Source organism: Chinchilla lanigera, unplaced genomic scaffold, assembly GCF_000276665.1.
Source record: "Chinchilla lanigera isolate Chin_1 unplaced genomic scaffold, ChiLan1.0 scaffold00019, whole genome shotgun sequence".
Taxonomy (NCBI): Eukaryota; Metazoa; Chordata; class Mammalia; order Rodentia; family Chinchillidae; genus Chinchilla; species Chinchilla lanigera.
In genome coordinates, this window is record NW_004955420.1 from 21,532,263 (window position 1) to 21,549,453 (window position 17,191).

Here is a 17,191-nt window from a genome sequence, read left to right on the forward strand (position 1 = left end):
TTTTTTTTTTTTGGTTTTTCTCCGGTACCGGGAACCGAACTCACAACCTTGCGCTTGCCAGGCAGGCGCTTTGCCGCTAAGCTAAATCCCCAGTCCCATTGCTGTCTTTTCATTCAGGCAGTGGAACTGCAGGCAGCAGGGAATAGTCAGCAGTGACAGCGTGCATTTCACCCTCTCTTGGGTGTTCCCCTTGTCCTTCCTAAGCGGGCCAAGGCCAACAAAATACTTGAGAACCACAGGCTTAGACGCTAGATTCTGACCAACATTTATCCTTGTGTAAATTTAGATTCCTGGGGCTGTATTATCCTTCCAATTTGGTAACACGCCAAGGGTGGCTTTCTTCATGGGCTTGGAGTTCTTAGCACTTCTTCATTTGATGTATTAGTCAACCATAAGATGAAGGATTTTTCTCAGCAACTTTTATTTCCATTTCTTAGGGGAAGTGAGATATAATATCTTTTTTATTGATTTATTTTAAAAATAGATTGCTGTGTTTGCTTCATTGCTCTCATACCTTTTTCTTTCTGAACCATTTTGAAAGAAAGTTGCAGACTTTATGATATTTCATCCCATGTGCTTTAACATGCATCTCCAGAGATTAAGACAGTCTTTTCCATAGCCTAAAAAAAACCCAAACTTTTATTCAGTAACATTCAGAATACTCCACTTGTCCCTGAATATCTTTATAGCTGGGGTTCATAATGGTGTTGATCTCAATTGAATTAAGAATGACACATTGAATTTCTTTTTTTTTTTTTTTTTTGAGGCAGAGTCTCACTATGCAGTTCAGGCTAGCCTTCAGTTCACTTTGTAGCCCAGGCTGGCCTTGAGCTCACAGCAATCCTCTTGCCTCAGCCTCCCGAGTGCTGGCATTACAGGCTTGTGTCACCGTGCCCAGCTCCTAAATTTCTTTTTTATGCCTCCTTTATTGTTAATCTGTATTACCCTCCCTACTTCCTTCCTGTGGAACACTGACTTATTTTTGAAGAACTCTGGCCAGTTACTGACTCTGACGGTAGATTTAAAAAATGGAAATGCAAATGCAAACAGCCTAGAGAAACTCTGATATTAATCCTGGAAATCTTGTGTATCAAGTTCTCACATCCATGTTACTGTGTTTCCCTTAAGAGAACAGAACAGGGCTGGGGATTTAGCTCAGCGGCAAAAGCGCCTGCCTGGCAAGCGCAAGGTCGTGAGTTCGGTTCCCGGTACCGGAGAAAAACCAAAAACAAAACAAAAACAAAACAAAACAAAAAAAAACAACAGAACAAGTCAGAAGTTGATCATCATCATCAGAAATAGTTTGTGCCTCTTCAAGGAGAGAACTTTTGGGGGACTGGTTAAACATTTTTACCTCAAATAAATGTTTCAGCTTGGTCTAAGAGTTCATTTTACTATGTATAGAAGACTTTTAGAGTGTTACATTGGAGAGTTGATGCTTATAAAGGTAGATGTGCTCAGTATTAAATTGGTACATTCCCCGTACCTCCTCCGGCTCTGCTTTTAGAACTTGCGCTCCCTAACTAAAATTGATAACGTTTTTTATTTTTGGAGATGGTTGCCAGGCACGATCAGTGTTAACCATTCAGACAAGTTTGAGCGTGCCTCTTGCTGGGCGTGGAAATCTTTGGCATCTCCTTCTCCAGAGCGTCTTTTTAAAATGCCAGAACCTTTCCAGTTACCTTACCTCCTTGGGAACCTCCTGGTTCCGGAAACGGAGGATTGCCTACTATCCTTACCGTTCTTTCTCTGGTGCTTCTATAGCAATTAACAAGAATATAGATTATAATATATTTTATGCCTGAAATAAGTTTCTTTTTTTTTGTTTGTTTGTTGTTTTTAGTTTTTTTTTCCGGTACTGGAAATTGAACTCACAACCTCGCACTTGCCATGCAGGCATCGTGCTGCTGAGCTAAATCCCCAGCCCCCTGAAATAAGTTTCTGATCCACTCAGGCCTAAAATAGAGGAATATTCCTGATGCCTTCTGGTAATACGTTAGAATTTTAAAATAAAATTCTCTTTTTTTGTCCTTCTAATTAGCTATGTGAGCTTTGTCTCAAAATTGGTCCAGAAAGGCCAGGGTCAGAAAAGGAAAGAGTAGGTTGCATTGTTTTGGCTTTGGCTTTTGGCTTTTGTTTTGTTTTGTTTTTTAAACCACAGACCCCAAGACAATACTCCGTTTGGTAACTTAAGTCTGGTCTTTGTCAGTGGTAGTTGAAGACAAGTTAGAGTAAATAAGGGAGAAGAGGTCATGCCTGGTCTCCTCAGGCTGGCCCTTCGGTCTTGTTGAGCTAGTTGGTTTTTTAAGTGTGTAGATCAGTTTGTCAGCTTAATATTCTTTCTTCATCTTCAGTAGTATTCACTTGCCATAACGGAGCAGTCGTATGGTCGGATGTCTCAGACTTCCGCCCCCTGCCTCCTACCCCTAGTTCTTCAACTATAAAATTCTTCCTCCAGAGTGAGATGAAGTGAGATGATAGTGGTCTACAGAGGAGCAGTGACCCAACGCTGGTGATCAAGAAAGTAATAAGCATAGGATTAGGCCTTCATTACAGAATTATGGCTGTGGAGTCCTCAGGAGTATCTGGCCGTGACTGTTCTAGAACATTCCACATCACATTTGTTCAGAAGTGCTATGGGAGGCTCTGGATCAGAGGCCGGTCACCTGAGATCTGGCCTCATGGGCAAGCCATTCAGAAGCAGGTGTTGGTCTTCTGGTCAGCTTCCGTTATGAGAAATGGCTCTCTGCATGAAGGAAGAGGACGGTGGCCTTTGATGGTCACCAGATAAAGCCCTCACCCGAGGTCAGCTCTGCACAGCTGATTTGGGAAAGATGAGTCCATCCCACATGAGGGTAACAAAACTGAAGAAGGGAGAAGGAAAACCCCACAACAAATCCTAAACAGTGACCGTGCCTGAGTGTGCAGTGTGGGTGGAAGGATGGAGATTAGTCCTTCTCTTCCCTCAGACCGCAGCATAACTGATTGGCAATTTCTTTAAACTCTACAGTTACATGAATATTTTATGTGTTCATAGCAGATCCTGTGGCAAATTGAAACTTTTATGATTTCTAAACCCAAAGAAAAGCCTTGTCAGATCAAAGTGGTTTGTCTTGGGGCTGGGGATTTAGCTCAGCGGCACAGTGCCTGCCTGGCAAGCTCGAGGTCGTGAGTTTGATTCCTGGTACTGGGGAAAAAAACCAAACAAACACACAAACGAAAAACAAAGGGGTTTGTCTTATTTATTTATTTGGTAGTACTGGGGGTTAAGCCCAGGGTCTTTACACTAAGCTACATCCCCAACCCTTTTTTCTGTTACTTATTTTGGGACATGATCTCACTGACTTGCCTAGTAAGACTCAAATTTTCAAGTCCGTCTACCTCAGCCTCCCAAGTGCTGGGAGTATAGGTATGTGCTACTCTGCCAGCTTGGTTTTGTCATTTATTAAAAAATTCCTTTGGAATGGAACCGTCATTCATTGTAATACTTATGTGAAGTGTTTTCCCTTGTTTTGGTCTATATGCTATCCTGGTGAACTTCACAGCCCGCCCCGGTGTGGGGTAGCTGCCTTGGGCAGAGTCCACAGGCCTGGATTTGGGGCATGAAACATGTTCGTTTTTTGGGGTTTTTTTGTCTTTTTTGATACGGTCTCCCTATGCAGTTCAGGCTGGCCTTGAGCTCACTTTGTAGCCCAGGCTGGTCTCAAACTGACAGCAATCCACCTGCCTCAACCTCCCAAGTGCTGGGATTACAGGCATACGCCACCACACCCAGCTGTGAAACATTTTTTGAGCAGAGAGAATTTCTGTTTCTATTGAATAGGCCACTGTGTCTATTCTTTTCTGTTTTAAAACAATTGCGTTATTTCTTTGGAAGATTATTTCTACAATTACAGAAGATTTTCTAAAATCTGAGGAATACTAATATTAATTGAGTGGTGTTGTTTGACTGGGACTGGGCTGCTTTTCCTTTCAGAGTAGAAATTTCATTAAAGTATTGCATAGAAATGAAGGGTACAGCTGCCAGATGAATTGCCACAAATGGCATAGGGATTTAATGAGGATATGTTTTATCAGATGGGAATACAAGAAGTCTCTGGGTGCCCCCTTAACAGGTACTACCTCATTGACAGTAATCTCCATCCCAGCTTTATATACCATAGATGAGTTTTGTCTGTTTTTTAACCTTCTACAGGTGATGCATACGGTGTGTACTTCTGTGTCTGCCTTTTGCCCAGCGTATTTGTGAGATTCATCCATGTTGTTAAATGTAATTTTGTCATCCTTCTGTGTAGTGCCAAGATTTTTTTGTTTGGGGTTACATTAACCTATGGATAAACTGGGGGAGAACTGGTGCCTTTACAACGCCGAGCTTTCCAGTCCATAACATGATATATCCTTCTATTTATTGAATCTTTAATTTTTCTTATTCTTCTGTAGTTTTCAGTGTAAGCATCTTGTTTTTGTAGATGAGTTTTTAGGTAATTGATTTTTTAAAGTCTATGGCGAATGTATTTTATAAATTTCACATTGTTTTAGTTACTGGATATTGAAATACTTCTTTATATATTGCCCTCATATCCAGTGACTTTGCCAGATTAGCCTGTTGATTCTTGCACTTTGTGAATACTGTACTTTTTTTATATTTTGTATGTACCCAACCAGACTATCTGTGAGTAACTGTTACTTGTATTTATTTTTCCTACATTATAGGGCTGGTTAGGACTAGGCCAGTGTCAAATTTTTAAAAATCTTCCAGGAGTCGGGGATACAGTTCAGTGGCATAAGTAAGTGCCTGCTTGGCAAGCACAAGATCCTGAGTTCGACTCCCATTACCAAAAAAAAAACCAAAAAAACCAACCAGAAACAAGAAATCTTCCAAGAAGCTCCCTAGTTTAGTATGAAAAGCAACTGTGAAGTAAAGTTGGTTGACACCTAAATGTAAGATGGTGTTATGGTGGATGGCAAAGCCGTACGCTATACCTTGTAGTGCATACATGCAGTTTGGGAATTAATTAAATCTTACCAGCTAACTGCCCTTGGCTTTCCTACTTCTGACAGGCAGAGACGTTCATGGACATTTGTGCACAGATCCTTAGCAGAACTCTTTCGGTTAAATACGCTACAGACAGCTCATTCAGAGTGTTCTTGCTTCAGCTGGTAAGAAAGGGTTATCCAGAAGAAATTTTAGGGAAAGGCAGGCTTTCTGGGGTGAGAGATGGAATCCATTCAACAGTGTGGAGTGTGGCTGGGTAGTCACTGGCTATAGAAGATGCCAGGTCATCCAGAGTGCTTGCAGGTGTCTACGTGAACAGCAGGCTTTGATCAGCTGGAGTGTGGAAGGGAGAGTAAGACTTCTTAGGTGGCGTAGGAGGAGAAAGAGGAGTCAGAGGTGAGCTGCTGATGGGGTAAAGGAGGACCCTAGACATCTTGGTGCTAAAGATAGGGAAAAGTGTACGTTCTTAAGTGGATTTAAGTGTCTGAGGTACGGCATGTCCCAGCAGAGAGTGCAGGGTAAACCTGAGAATACAGCCCTGTGAGTTGGCAGAAAAAAATTCTTCCAGTCATCTGGCTTGTTTTCCGTCTCTTTCCCTGTTTCTTTAATCCCTTTTTCGATTCAGTCTTTTTTCTGAGATTCCCCCGGGGAAGCAATATGAGAATAACCGAGACCTGCTGGGGGAGAAATCCCTGCCACTTACAGGCTGAGACTGGAAAGCACTTTGAGCCTTACTTTTCTGTCTGTAAGCGAAGACAATGGAAGTAATTTCCCCACTGGGTTGGGGAGATTGAATAAAGTGTGTGTATTAGTCAGCTTGTTGGCATTGTGACAGAATCAGTGGGGGGAAACTGTAAAGGAAGAAAGATTTATGTTGGCTCCTGATTTTCGTCCATTGCATGTAGACCTGTGTTACAGCAGAAGCATCATGGTCGAAGGGTGAAGTAGAGGAGCGCTGCGGACCTCGTGGCAGCTGGGAAGCAGAGGGATGGGGGGAGGGGCCAGGGACGAGACACACCCCCACACCTATTTCCTCCACAGGGCTTTGCCTCCTTATTGCCCAACCAGCTGTGAACTCATCCGTGGACTGATGAGGTTATCGGACTTGTGATCCAATCACCTCTCTAGGCTCATCTCTGGGGATCAGTCCCCAGTGAGTTTTGGGGGACGCTTCATGTTTAAACCATAACAGTATATAAGGGCAATTTGGCACCAAGCGAATGGTAAGGGGTTTATCTGGCGGCCTCTTGTTGCATCTCCCTTGTTCCTTTATAGAAGTGTTGGTTCTTTTTTTTTTTTTCCCCCAGTACCAGGAATTGAACTCACAACCTTGCTCTTGCCAGGCAGGTGCTGTGCTGCTGAGCTAAATCCCCAGCCCCGAGGTGTTGGTTCTTCTTCACTTTCCCTTCATTTTGGAGCGCTCTCATGTGGTATTTTTGTTTTTTGAGTTGAAGCCAGGTGTACGGCTTCTAATTTCAGTGTACAAAGTAGGTGAATGGGCCATCTCCTGGGTGGTGTGATGTGGTGTGGTGTGGTGTGGTGTGGTGTGGTGTGGTGTGGTGTGGTGTGGTGTGGTGGAAGATTGCTAAAGCTGACAGTGGGGGGTTCTCATCTCTTCACCCTTCTGATAGCAGCTCACAAGACCTTGGGAAATTCTTCAGCTCCTTTGGGCTTCAGGATTCTTAGCTGTGAGTGGAAGGGTCTGAATCAAGTGTGCCGAGGCCTCAGTGTATCTCTTAACTACTTTCTGAGAAGATGCGAAAAAATCAAATCTCTCACTAAATTATGCATGCAATGAAGGAAGGACCTTGTGTCACATCCCCAGCACCTTCAGCTCACTTGGTCGTAAAAGATACTCCAAGGGGCTGGGGATTTAGCTCAGCAGGCAAATGGGAGGTCCTGGGTTGGTTCCTCAGGAATGAAAAGTTTAAAAAACACACAATACTCAGAGAAGGTGGTGGGGGGATCTTTCTGACAAAGAAGGTGGCTTATCATCATTGGAAAGTATGAGCCCACCTTCTGTAACTCTGAGTTTAAATGCAAAGATGCTAACTATAGAAGTTTATCAGCCCAGTAGTGAACATTTGAAGCATTTCTTTTCAAACTTCCTCGAGAGTTCCTGATTCCTCTACCCTTCCAGTTCATTGCCATCTTTTATATTGCTAGGCCTCTGTCACCGTTCAGTAAGTTGGCTGTGCAAAAAGTTCTCTATTTTTGAAAGCACAGGGTATAATTATGCAACATCATAGCACCATCTGCAAGGTGCTGTGCCATTTTCTCTCTTTCTAAGGCAGCATCGCATACCTCATTTTACAAATGAGGAAACAGACTGAAAGCCAGGAGCATGCCTTGGGCTTCTGAGTTCTGCTTTAAGTGCACCACTATCCCTGGCTGACACCAAGCATAGTTAGGGTCCTTCCCATGTCCTCTAGCACAGCAGAACTTTGGGGTGCTCAGCCTCGTCCTTACTGTGTACAGTGCCCCTGGAGTGGCTCTCAGTGTAGATCAGTGAGACTTTTCCATTCATGTTCCTGCTGTGTTCCATCCTCTTCTCTCTTTAAAATGGTTATGCTTGGGAAAAATACTATTTATGATTAATATTGTGCCTAGCCTTATAAAGTGCACGAGGCCTCTACCTTTCAAGGAAGAAGGTTAGGAACATGGTAGTGCATGTCTCTGATCCCATTACTCAGGAGGCTGAGGCAGGAGGATCACTGGGTTTAGGGCCAGCATGGGCTGCATAGTAAGTTTAAGGCGCCTACACTAAACAGTGAGACCTTCTCTCAAAACAAAAAACAAAAAGCAAAACAAAACAATAAAAACTAGTTGGAAATCTGATCCACTCATTCACATATCCAGTACTTCTTGAACACCCTCTTTATTGTTTTGTTTTGTTTTGTTTTTCTTCCAGTACCAGGAATCCAACCTACGATCTTGCGCTTGCCAGGCAGGCACTGTGCCGCGGAGCTAAATCCCCAAACCCTAACCCCCCCCCCCTTTTTTTTTTTTGGTTTTTCTCTGGTACCGGGAACTGAACTCACGACCTTGCGCTTGCCAGGCAGGCGCTTTGCCGCTGAGCTAAATCCCCAGCCCCTCTACCCCCTTTATTATATCAAACGTCAGGTTCCATGTCTAAGCAGATAACTATGCAACTGAGAGCCCAGGTTGTGTGATGTACACCAAGAGTTCTGTCCTGATTTGAATAAGCCAAGGTAGCAGAATTTGCTGGCAGTTTAGATTCCATTTTGAAATATTATGTGCTGTGTCTGAAACCATTACAAAATTTTTCTTTCTGGACAGTGTGGTTTGTGCTCTAGTGTTAAGCAGAGCTGGCAACTTGTATAATAATAATGTGAAAATGTCAAAACATTTCTAAAACCTGCAGCGATAACATTGGATAGTACCGTAATCATTAACTTTCTAGACTGAGCTAAAGCAGTGATTGTAATCATTATTTTTAGATAAAGTAAGCAAAGTCTACTCTTCAAGGACATGAAGCTGTTGTTTATATTGGGATGTCATTACGTTTCCTTATTATTTTGCCAGAACTTTTATAGCAGAAAACTGGTGGGCAGAAAGGCAGCAACTGACCAGCACCATGCTGAGAATAGTCCTTGTGTTGGAGGGATGGCTTTCTCCGAATAATACGGCTCGCCCTTTTCATTAAACGTTCAAACAAGTATAGCTACTTCCTATATCTGGATATCTGAAAACATTTGATAACAATTGAATGTTGGCTGCTATGATGTCACCATCGGGAGGAAAAAAAACCATGAGAGACTCTAATATTAGACTTCTAAATATAATCTGCTAGTTCTCAGCTTATTCCGTGTATTCTGGAGAAGCAGTTGGCATTATGTAAGAAAGGGATTAGGGAAACCAGTCCTTTCCTCTCAGTCCCTGGCAGGAGTTAGCTCTGTAACCCTGTCGTCAGTGACAGAGTCCGCCCACCTCCTGTGTTCATAATGACCCCAGAGCCTGGGGTTTGGGGACATGGAGAAACCAGTTCACTGTTCAGATTGTTCATCCTTATCAGATGGAAAAGGGATGATTGTGTGCCTATTTCTACTTAGTATAACCACTAAAAATTAACGAAACTCCTTGAAAGTGTTTTAGGAGTAAACAGTGAGTCAAACAAAATTGTAATGGGTCACCGGGGCACTGACTGTGGTGAGCTATTTAATAAGACCTTTGATACAGGGGGAAGCGGCCACATAGAAGGTTAACTTGTCTTCCCTGCCTGCCAAGGTACTGCAGAGATAGTAACCATTCAGTCTCAAAGCCAGAAAGACACCCCTCACAGGGCAGCATCCTTAGTAGGAGTCACCCTACTAAAGGTAAAGGGCCCTCTCTGAAAGAGGCACACCTAGCTTTTTGTTCCTTGGGTTTTTTTTTCTAGCCACTGTATGTGAGTCATCTTGACTTGAAAAATTCTTTGCCCTCCCAAAATCTCATATGGAATATGTAGTTGGCTTCCAAACAGAGCAACTGCTCCATACGCTTTCATTGACACTGCCTTAGTCTGTTTTCTGGTGCTGTAACAGAGTGCTGCAGACTGGAAAATTTATAGAGTATAGCAAGTTTATTTGGCTGTTGTTTCTGGGGACCGGGGAGCACCTGATGTTGTGTTCGTGCTGCTTTATAATGGGGCAGAAAAACAGAAAGATAAAGGAATGTCTGTGAAAGATGCCCCAGGGATGGCTTATTTTATAACCACCCACTCTCTAGGACAGCAAAGTCACTCCCACTAGAACCAAACCTTTTCCTGGGGGTGGAACCCTCCTGACCCAAGCACCTCTGAAAGGTTCCACCAGCTCTCAATGCCTGGCTAAAATTGGAGTACAACTGCAACATGAGTTTAAGCAGACCAGACCAGCTCCATTCCAACGGTGGCTGACTCTGTGATAGGGCTGGCCGTGGAAACCCACCTTTGCTCACCGCCACAGGCTGAGGGCAGACGTCATGTGCACCAGTCATTGGCCTTTTGCAGCCAGTGGGTTTGGCCTGTTTGCTTTTAAAAATTTTTTGTAATACCCCTGAAGTTGAATATTTCTTATTCAGAGCTGAAATTTAGAGTTACTTGAAGGGAGTTGTTTTGTTGTTGTTGCTCTTAATTACATATTTAATCGTCAGGTATACAGCTGAACAAGAAATGACCTGCCGCACCAGTTTCAACTTTGATAATCTGCCAACCCATGTTCGGCTGCTCTGTCCTTCTTGGAAACAGTTCCTCATGTCTGAAACTCCAGGCATCCTACCACCACCCACATTTTCTTGAGGCCCCATTGGCTCCTATCTGTCTGTCTGCCTGTCTGTCTACCTATAGTTACTCATTTATTTAAGTTCAGAGCTTCTGGGAAGCAACCCATGACCAAAGAAATGGGACAACCCCTGTTGGCTGATTGAAAGAGTCAAATGGAAAAAAGAAAGTGTCAAATGATGCCGTGTGACTTTCAGAGGTTTTAATTGGCTTCTCACGGAAGGTTATGAGTGTGTTTTGCTTTCCCTGGCATGTGACTTGAGTTCCAAGAACAATCAGCTAGTTACACGCAGAAGGAAGCTTGTGCACCCCGATAATCACCCTCCTCTCTCCGTCCGCCTCACCCTTCTCCCTGCAGTGGTGCTTCATGCCCCCCCTCCCACCAAGATCAAGCGGGAGCTGCACAGCCCCTCCTCTGAGCTGTCGTCCTGCAGCCATGAGCAGCCTCTCGGTGCTAACTACGGAGAAAAGTGCCTCTACAACTACTGGTGAGTGGGGCGGGGCGGAAGGGGTCGCCCAGACCTCTCAGGCTGAGCATTGCAGGTGTCACCCAGCAGACTCAGCGCAGACGAGCCCTTTTATCCCGCCGCGATGTCACCGTCTCCCTGTCCGTGTAGCTCCCTCTTCTTGGGGCCACTGTGCTGCACACAGAAGGGAAACTTACAAAGTGGGGTGGCTCTGTAGGGAACTAAGTCTGTGGAGTACTGAGCCTCCTCAGGGAAAGGCCTGGAAGACGGGATATTTGGTCTATGGCTTTGAGGCAGGTAATACATACTTCTTCCTGCCTATCATATGTTAATGTGAACTTTAAGCACCAAGGATGTAATCTTCAAATCAGAGTATACAAAAAGCCCCATGCTTGTGCCCTTTACTTAAGAATATCCAGGCCCCAGGAATGAAGCTTTAATTTTAAAATCATTTCTTTGCTGTAGAAGGTAAACACATGGCCTGAGGCGGAGGAGCAGAGTTGTTAATTCCAGGGATGTTACATCAGAAGTTTACCTTCCAGGAAGATTCTAACCCATTCCTGGGAACCCTGGAATACTTTGGAAAGGGGACCAGAGTGCCTGGGGCTTTATTCTCCCTTCACCCATCCACCCCTACACATGCAGACACACAGAGAATTCTTTTGGAAGGAGGGAAAAAGGAAACCGGAAGCAGAGGCTAAAATTATCTCTGAGAAAAATCACTAGAAGTGTTAAACAAGTCCCTGTGACGCAGTGCGTTTGTCACTTTCCAGAGGTACAGATATTCCCTCAGGGCTGCTAGCAATTTAACTATGTTAATGCTGCCATTTCCTGGCAACAATGGGCTGCAAACTAGTGTTCTGCTGGACCTGGTAACTGGGCTAATGGCTGCACGGCTTAATGGTTCCTTCTTTTTTTCTGTTTACAGTGCCTATGATAGGAAGCCTCCTTCTGGGTTCAAGCCATTAACCCCTCCTACCACACCTCTGTCACCCACCCATCAGAATTCCTTGTTTCCCCCACCTCAGGCAACTCTGCCCTCCTCAGCGCATGCCCCCGGAGCTGGCCCAGTCCAAGCTGTGGGCCCTACCCCCACCCCTCATCCGCTTCCAGAACCCGGACCACAGCAGCAAACCTTTGCAGTCCCTCGACCACCACATCAGCCCCTGCAGATGCCAAAGATGATGCCTGAAAACCAGTATCCATCGGAACAGAGGTGGGTGCCGCCCGGGGCTTTCTTAACCTTGTCCCGTGAGCCTCCTTCCCTCACTGGAGGAAGGGATGCGCTTGCTCGTATTCACCAGGTACCTGTAAAGCCCTCGTCCCTCTGAGGCGTCTTACGAGGTAAGACTAATGTGGACATGACCTGTTTATGTACCGTGCTGTTCCTCAAAAACTCCAAGTGATTTATACATGTTACATCATTATGAACAGGTATGCGAGAGATAATTAGTCCCACTCCCAACTAGAGGAAGGGGGATTTGCTCAGGATATACAATCTGTTGATCCTCAAAGAGGGAGGTTTCCTGGCTCCTCGACTGGATACTGCCTCCAAGAGCTTAACTTTGGCTTATGTTGCCATAATTATTTGATTAGCATTTTACTTACGTATTAGGAAAGATTGCTGAGATACAAGGGCATTATTATTCATCTGATTTAACACATTTTAGCAGTAGTTTAGTTAAGAACTTGGTTTGTAATGATTTACTTTTGAAACAGAAATCCCCTGGTTACACTGCAGGTCCTTTTATTATATTCCTAACGAGGAACTCAAAGCATCTGAGGTAGTTTGTCCAGGGCTCTTCATTTACTGAAAAAATGAAAGTGGAAAGACAGCCTGCCCTGCACTCAGCAGATGTAACCTCTTAACTTTTAGCCTCCTAAGCACATTGCCTATGTGCTGTTGTAGAATTTTGGGTGCTTGGGGTCCTCCTTTATGTGGGGTGTTCTAGGCTTAGCTTTTACTTCAAGTCTCTGCGGTGATGAGGTAACGGTAACTGTCAGTGATGGTGTGATGGAGTCCAGGGCTGAAGGATGCCGACTGCCAAATTTTACTTCCGTCTTGCTCTGCCTTGGGTCGGTGTGGAGAAGGGAGAGAGCGCAGGCGCAGGGAGAATGTAAGAGTACACCTTTGCTAGGCCTGGGCCAACCCAGGTGCTGTTAGCATCTACTTGGAGGACACTTACCTTATTTGGAGATGAAATGTAAAAATAATACAGCACTTTGGTTGTGACCTTCCTCCCCTTTGCTCTGATAGCTGCCATGAAGAACTGCCTGATACTGGCTGGTGGGTATTTGCTCGGTCCATTGGGCCGAAGGCATGGGACACCCATCCCCCGTGTGGGCCAAGTGGGCGAGCACTGACTCAAGGCCTGGCTTGGGAAGTGGGTCTGTGCTGCCACTCGGGCTCATCTGAAAGAGAGAGCGGCCACCAAGCTTCTGGCAGTTGTTACCATCTGTTTTAACAGCCTCATTCTTTTTCAAGAGAATGGAGAGATTTAGGTTCTTATGTAAAAAGTACATTTTTTTTAAGTTGGCAATTAATTCAAATGAAGAACACCAGCGTTTTTCAAGCTAAACAAAACCTCTCTCTGGGCAAAATCACCCTGTAAGCCTGCCAGTTTGTGCCCTCTGCTCTAGATCCATTTTTATTTTAGCAGTTCTTGGGTGACATGTTTTTAAGCCGCGTTCGGCAGGAGATATTAATTGGAGAGGGAGGGATGAGATGATGTGTATATTTAGTATTTGAAATACTTCGCACATTTTGTATTTCTTATACCTTGAGTGGAGGAAAACAACTACTTCATGTTAAATCTGTTTTCCTACTATTTTATCCCTCTGAACTCTGGTGTTTTATCCAGGAGCTTGCACAGTAGGTTATGCTCATGGTTAACTGAGCTCAGGGGAAACCGCCTTGATTCCCTGGAAGTTACTTACCCTCCAGCAGGGCTGGCTGGAGAAGGTAACCTTAGTTGGATGTAACCTCTGTTGCAGATAAGGAGTAGTCTTTTGTCTCCGGGCTACCCAGCCTCCCCACAAAAGAAGAAGGTTTGGATTCCTGAGATTTGTGACTGTCTGCCCTCAGGTATCCAAAGGGAAGTAGGCAGGGATCAGAATGCAGGCAAATTTTTCGGGGTAATTCCACCTGTTCGCTGTGGAATTATCTCCCCCCACACTTTGCTTGAGGGAAATACGGTTCTAAAACAAAAAGACACAGGTGATCCAGAGAGCCTTAAGAGCACTAGGGTGAAAGGTGAAGTCTTCTCTCAGCTCCTGAAGCAAACCAATAAAAACTGATCTGGGGCGCTCAGATCTCTGAAGTAGAGCACTGCAGCCTCCAAGCTGGGAGTGCATAGGGAGTCCTGGGAAGGGGAGATGGGGACCCAAATGCAGACTCCTTCTCTGCTCCAGAGTTGAGTTGCAGGGTCCGAGTGGGACCTGAGTAGATTGTTGTCACACTCTGCAAAATAACCATCAAGCTTTCCATCTACCCCTATCTTTAATGCAGCCTACTTTTTCTTAAACCTAAAAAATTACAGTAGTTAGTGCTCAGTTAGAATTACCCTTGTCTGTTAATGTCTGTCCGTGAGATAACTGTGTCATGTAACATACATTAAGAACATGACAGTGATTTTGCTTGTGGATACTGGATACCACACAGAAAATAAGACATTAACATTCCTGGTTTGGGTTTATAAAAATAATTACAGTCAGGTACAATAACAAGCTTAATAATCACACATTTAATAACTTCTATTCCTGCCCCAAAGTAGAAACAATTACTTTTGCTAGTAACTATAGTTTAGCCTTTGCTCCTGGTTTTCTATTAAAATTGGAAAACATGTTACTCAAAACTCATTCCCTAATACAGTTGAGAATATTTTGCAGGATAAAAGAAATAGAGTCTTTCTTGAGCCTTCTAGCTTAAGACCAGCCTGAACTACATAGTGAGGCTCTGTCTCAAAAAAAGAAAGAACCTTCTAGCACCTCTGTGACCAAGACAATAAAAAATACCACTTTATTGAGAACCTATTAGGCACTGGAGCAGCCTATGGGACTTCTAAGATCTCAGCCAAACACAAGTCCTACGCTAACTTAGAATTGCTCCCGATATATTTTTGTTGATAGTGCTTCTAGTTTGGTAGGGTCATGCTCTAAAATACACACAATCTAGCCAGAAGTACATTCTTAATGTTTCAGATAATCTTCCTATATAGCTCTTCACAACACGGTTTATTTTTAGACGATAAATACTGCCCTTGAAATCCGTGCTTTATAAACTGGTGCTTTCCTCCCTTCGAGGAGGGGTAAGCATGTAAAGCCGGCATGCTCAGACATGGTCCTTTTTTTTTTTTTTTTTTTGGTTTTTCTCTGGTACCGGGAACCGAACTCACGACCTTGCGCTTGCCAGGCAGGCGCTTTGCCGCTGAGCTAAATCCCCAGCCCCAGACACGGTCCTTTTATCCAGAAAGACCGACCAGCTGCTTCTCGGAGGAGGTGGGCTTTTCATTCAGCCGGTCCAGTCTTACCAGGTTTGTCATCTGGCAGTCTATAGTGGCCACATGTACCACGTAAAGCGGACCATCGTGCTAACGTCAGTTGTCAAAATACAGTGCCCCAGTTATCAAGAGGTCAGTTATGTTCAGTGCCTCCTTAAAAAGAAATCATGTATCTATTGGCGAAAGTCCTCTCCCTTGGTGGTTATGGGCAAAGGGCTGAAAGCGTACAGCATGAGCTAACTTTGCTGGAATTTTGATTTAACAGAGACTACTCATTCCTTAAAGATGCTAAATTAAGTCATGTAATAGACTTAGGTTTTCCCCTTCTTTCTGCTTCCTCTGTGAAGGGCCATCCTAGTAAATTGCCCATCAGACTTTGTAGTTTTTAGAAAGGAAAGGGCTCAACAGTGAGTCACACGTGTAGCATGGCTTGGAATCTAGTTAATACGTCTAACATATCTCCTTCGCATGCAGCTATTAATAGCACCTCGGTGTGGCACATGTTCTTCTAGACACAAGATTGGTGCTTAGTGGAGCCTCCCTTGACAGAGGGAATAATGTACTTCTCATTGTTGGAATGGATTGTGGTTTTGTTTTTTGGGGGATTTTTTTTTTTGGTTCTGAATCTTTAGAGGGCTGTTTTTCAACATTGTACCAGGTTTACTCTAGGTTTTTTATTCAGGGTTTTTTGTTTTTTGTTTTTTTTTTTTTTTTGTCTTTTTGAGCCAGGGTCTCACTAGACAGTTCAGCCTGGCCTTGAGCTCACTTTGTAGAACAAAGATCTCAAACTCACAACGATCCTCCTGCCTCAGCCTCCTGAGTGCCAGGATTACAGGGTTGTGCCACCACAGCTGGCTTTTTTATTCAGTTTTATTAAGCCAAAAGGTTTTTGTTTCTAGCCCCAGCTTACTAAAAGTTCTTTAACATGAAGCAGTATTGAAATTTATCAACCGTTGAGATGAACAAACGATTTTTTTCCTATAATAATATGGTATGTTTCGCTGATGTATACAAAACCCACCTTGAATTCTTGTGATAGACCCAACTTGTCTGTTAGGTATTATCTTTCCTGCATTGCTCAAGGTGATTTTCTATTACATATGTAGGATTTCTGTATCCGTATTTATGATTAAGAGTAAAGTATTATTCATTTCTTTCCCTTCTAGATTTTAGCGTTGGGGTTATTATGCTCATCCAGTAAGCAGAGAATGTCCTCTTTCTAATTCTGGAATATTTCATGTGAAATTGGAATTCTTTGTTTTTGTTTTTGTTTTTGTTTTTTTTTTCCTTTTTCTTTTGGGAACTTAACAGTGAAACTATTTGGGCTGACAAATCTTCCCTGTGGGAAGATTTTTAGTTTACTAGGCCAGTGTCTTTGCCTTGTACAGTTTTGCTCTGGGTTTCTACATAGTTGACTACCTTTAAAAATAAAGTAACTTCTCAAGAATTTTTCCTATTTTGTGTGAGTTTTAAAATTAATTGCCAAAAAGTTGTTTGCAGTCTCCTTAAATTTTCTGTAGCCATCAATAGTTGTCTCTTTTTCACTTTTGATATTTATTTAGGTCTTTTTTAGACTTGGCTGACACTATTGTCTTTCCAGCAAATCAATTTTGGCTTTGCTTATTCTGTTGGGGGTTTTTCTAGTTCATTGATTTCTGCTCCTACCAAACATTTTATTCCTTCTGTTTTCTTTGAGTTTATTCTGTTTTTCTAAGTTCTTTGGTTGGATGATTAGCTCATTAAATTTTAGCTCATTTTCTTTATAGCATGGGCATATATCTAAATAAAATTTCTTAAGGCCAAGATGAACATATGTTAAGAATTTCCTGATCACTTATGGTTTATGCCTAGAAATAGTTGCTAGTATTTTTCCCTCCTACTCCCCAGAGTGTCTGGTCTGGATTTGAATATCAATTATTTGATCCTTTTACCCAAGTGTGATTTGTGGGTTGGTTTTTTGTTTTTGTTT

The 17,191-nt window shown here is 43.3% G+C and overlaps 1 protein-coding gene across 1 annotated transcript in view; it reads left to right on the forward strand.

Moving 5' to 3' along the window:
* Etv5 (ets variant 5) overlaps positions 1–17,191 on the forward strand; it is a 72,720-nt gene that overhangs the window by 28,443 nt on the left and 27,086 nt on the right. The window contains exons 3-4 of the mRNA XM_013513339.1: positions 10,615–10,744; positions 11,652–11,939. Coding sequence (XP_013368793.1) covers positions 10,615–10,744; positions 11,652–11,939 — 418 coding nt within the window. The remainder of the gene's footprint in view (positions 1–10,614; positions 10,745–11,651; positions 11,940–17,191) is intronic.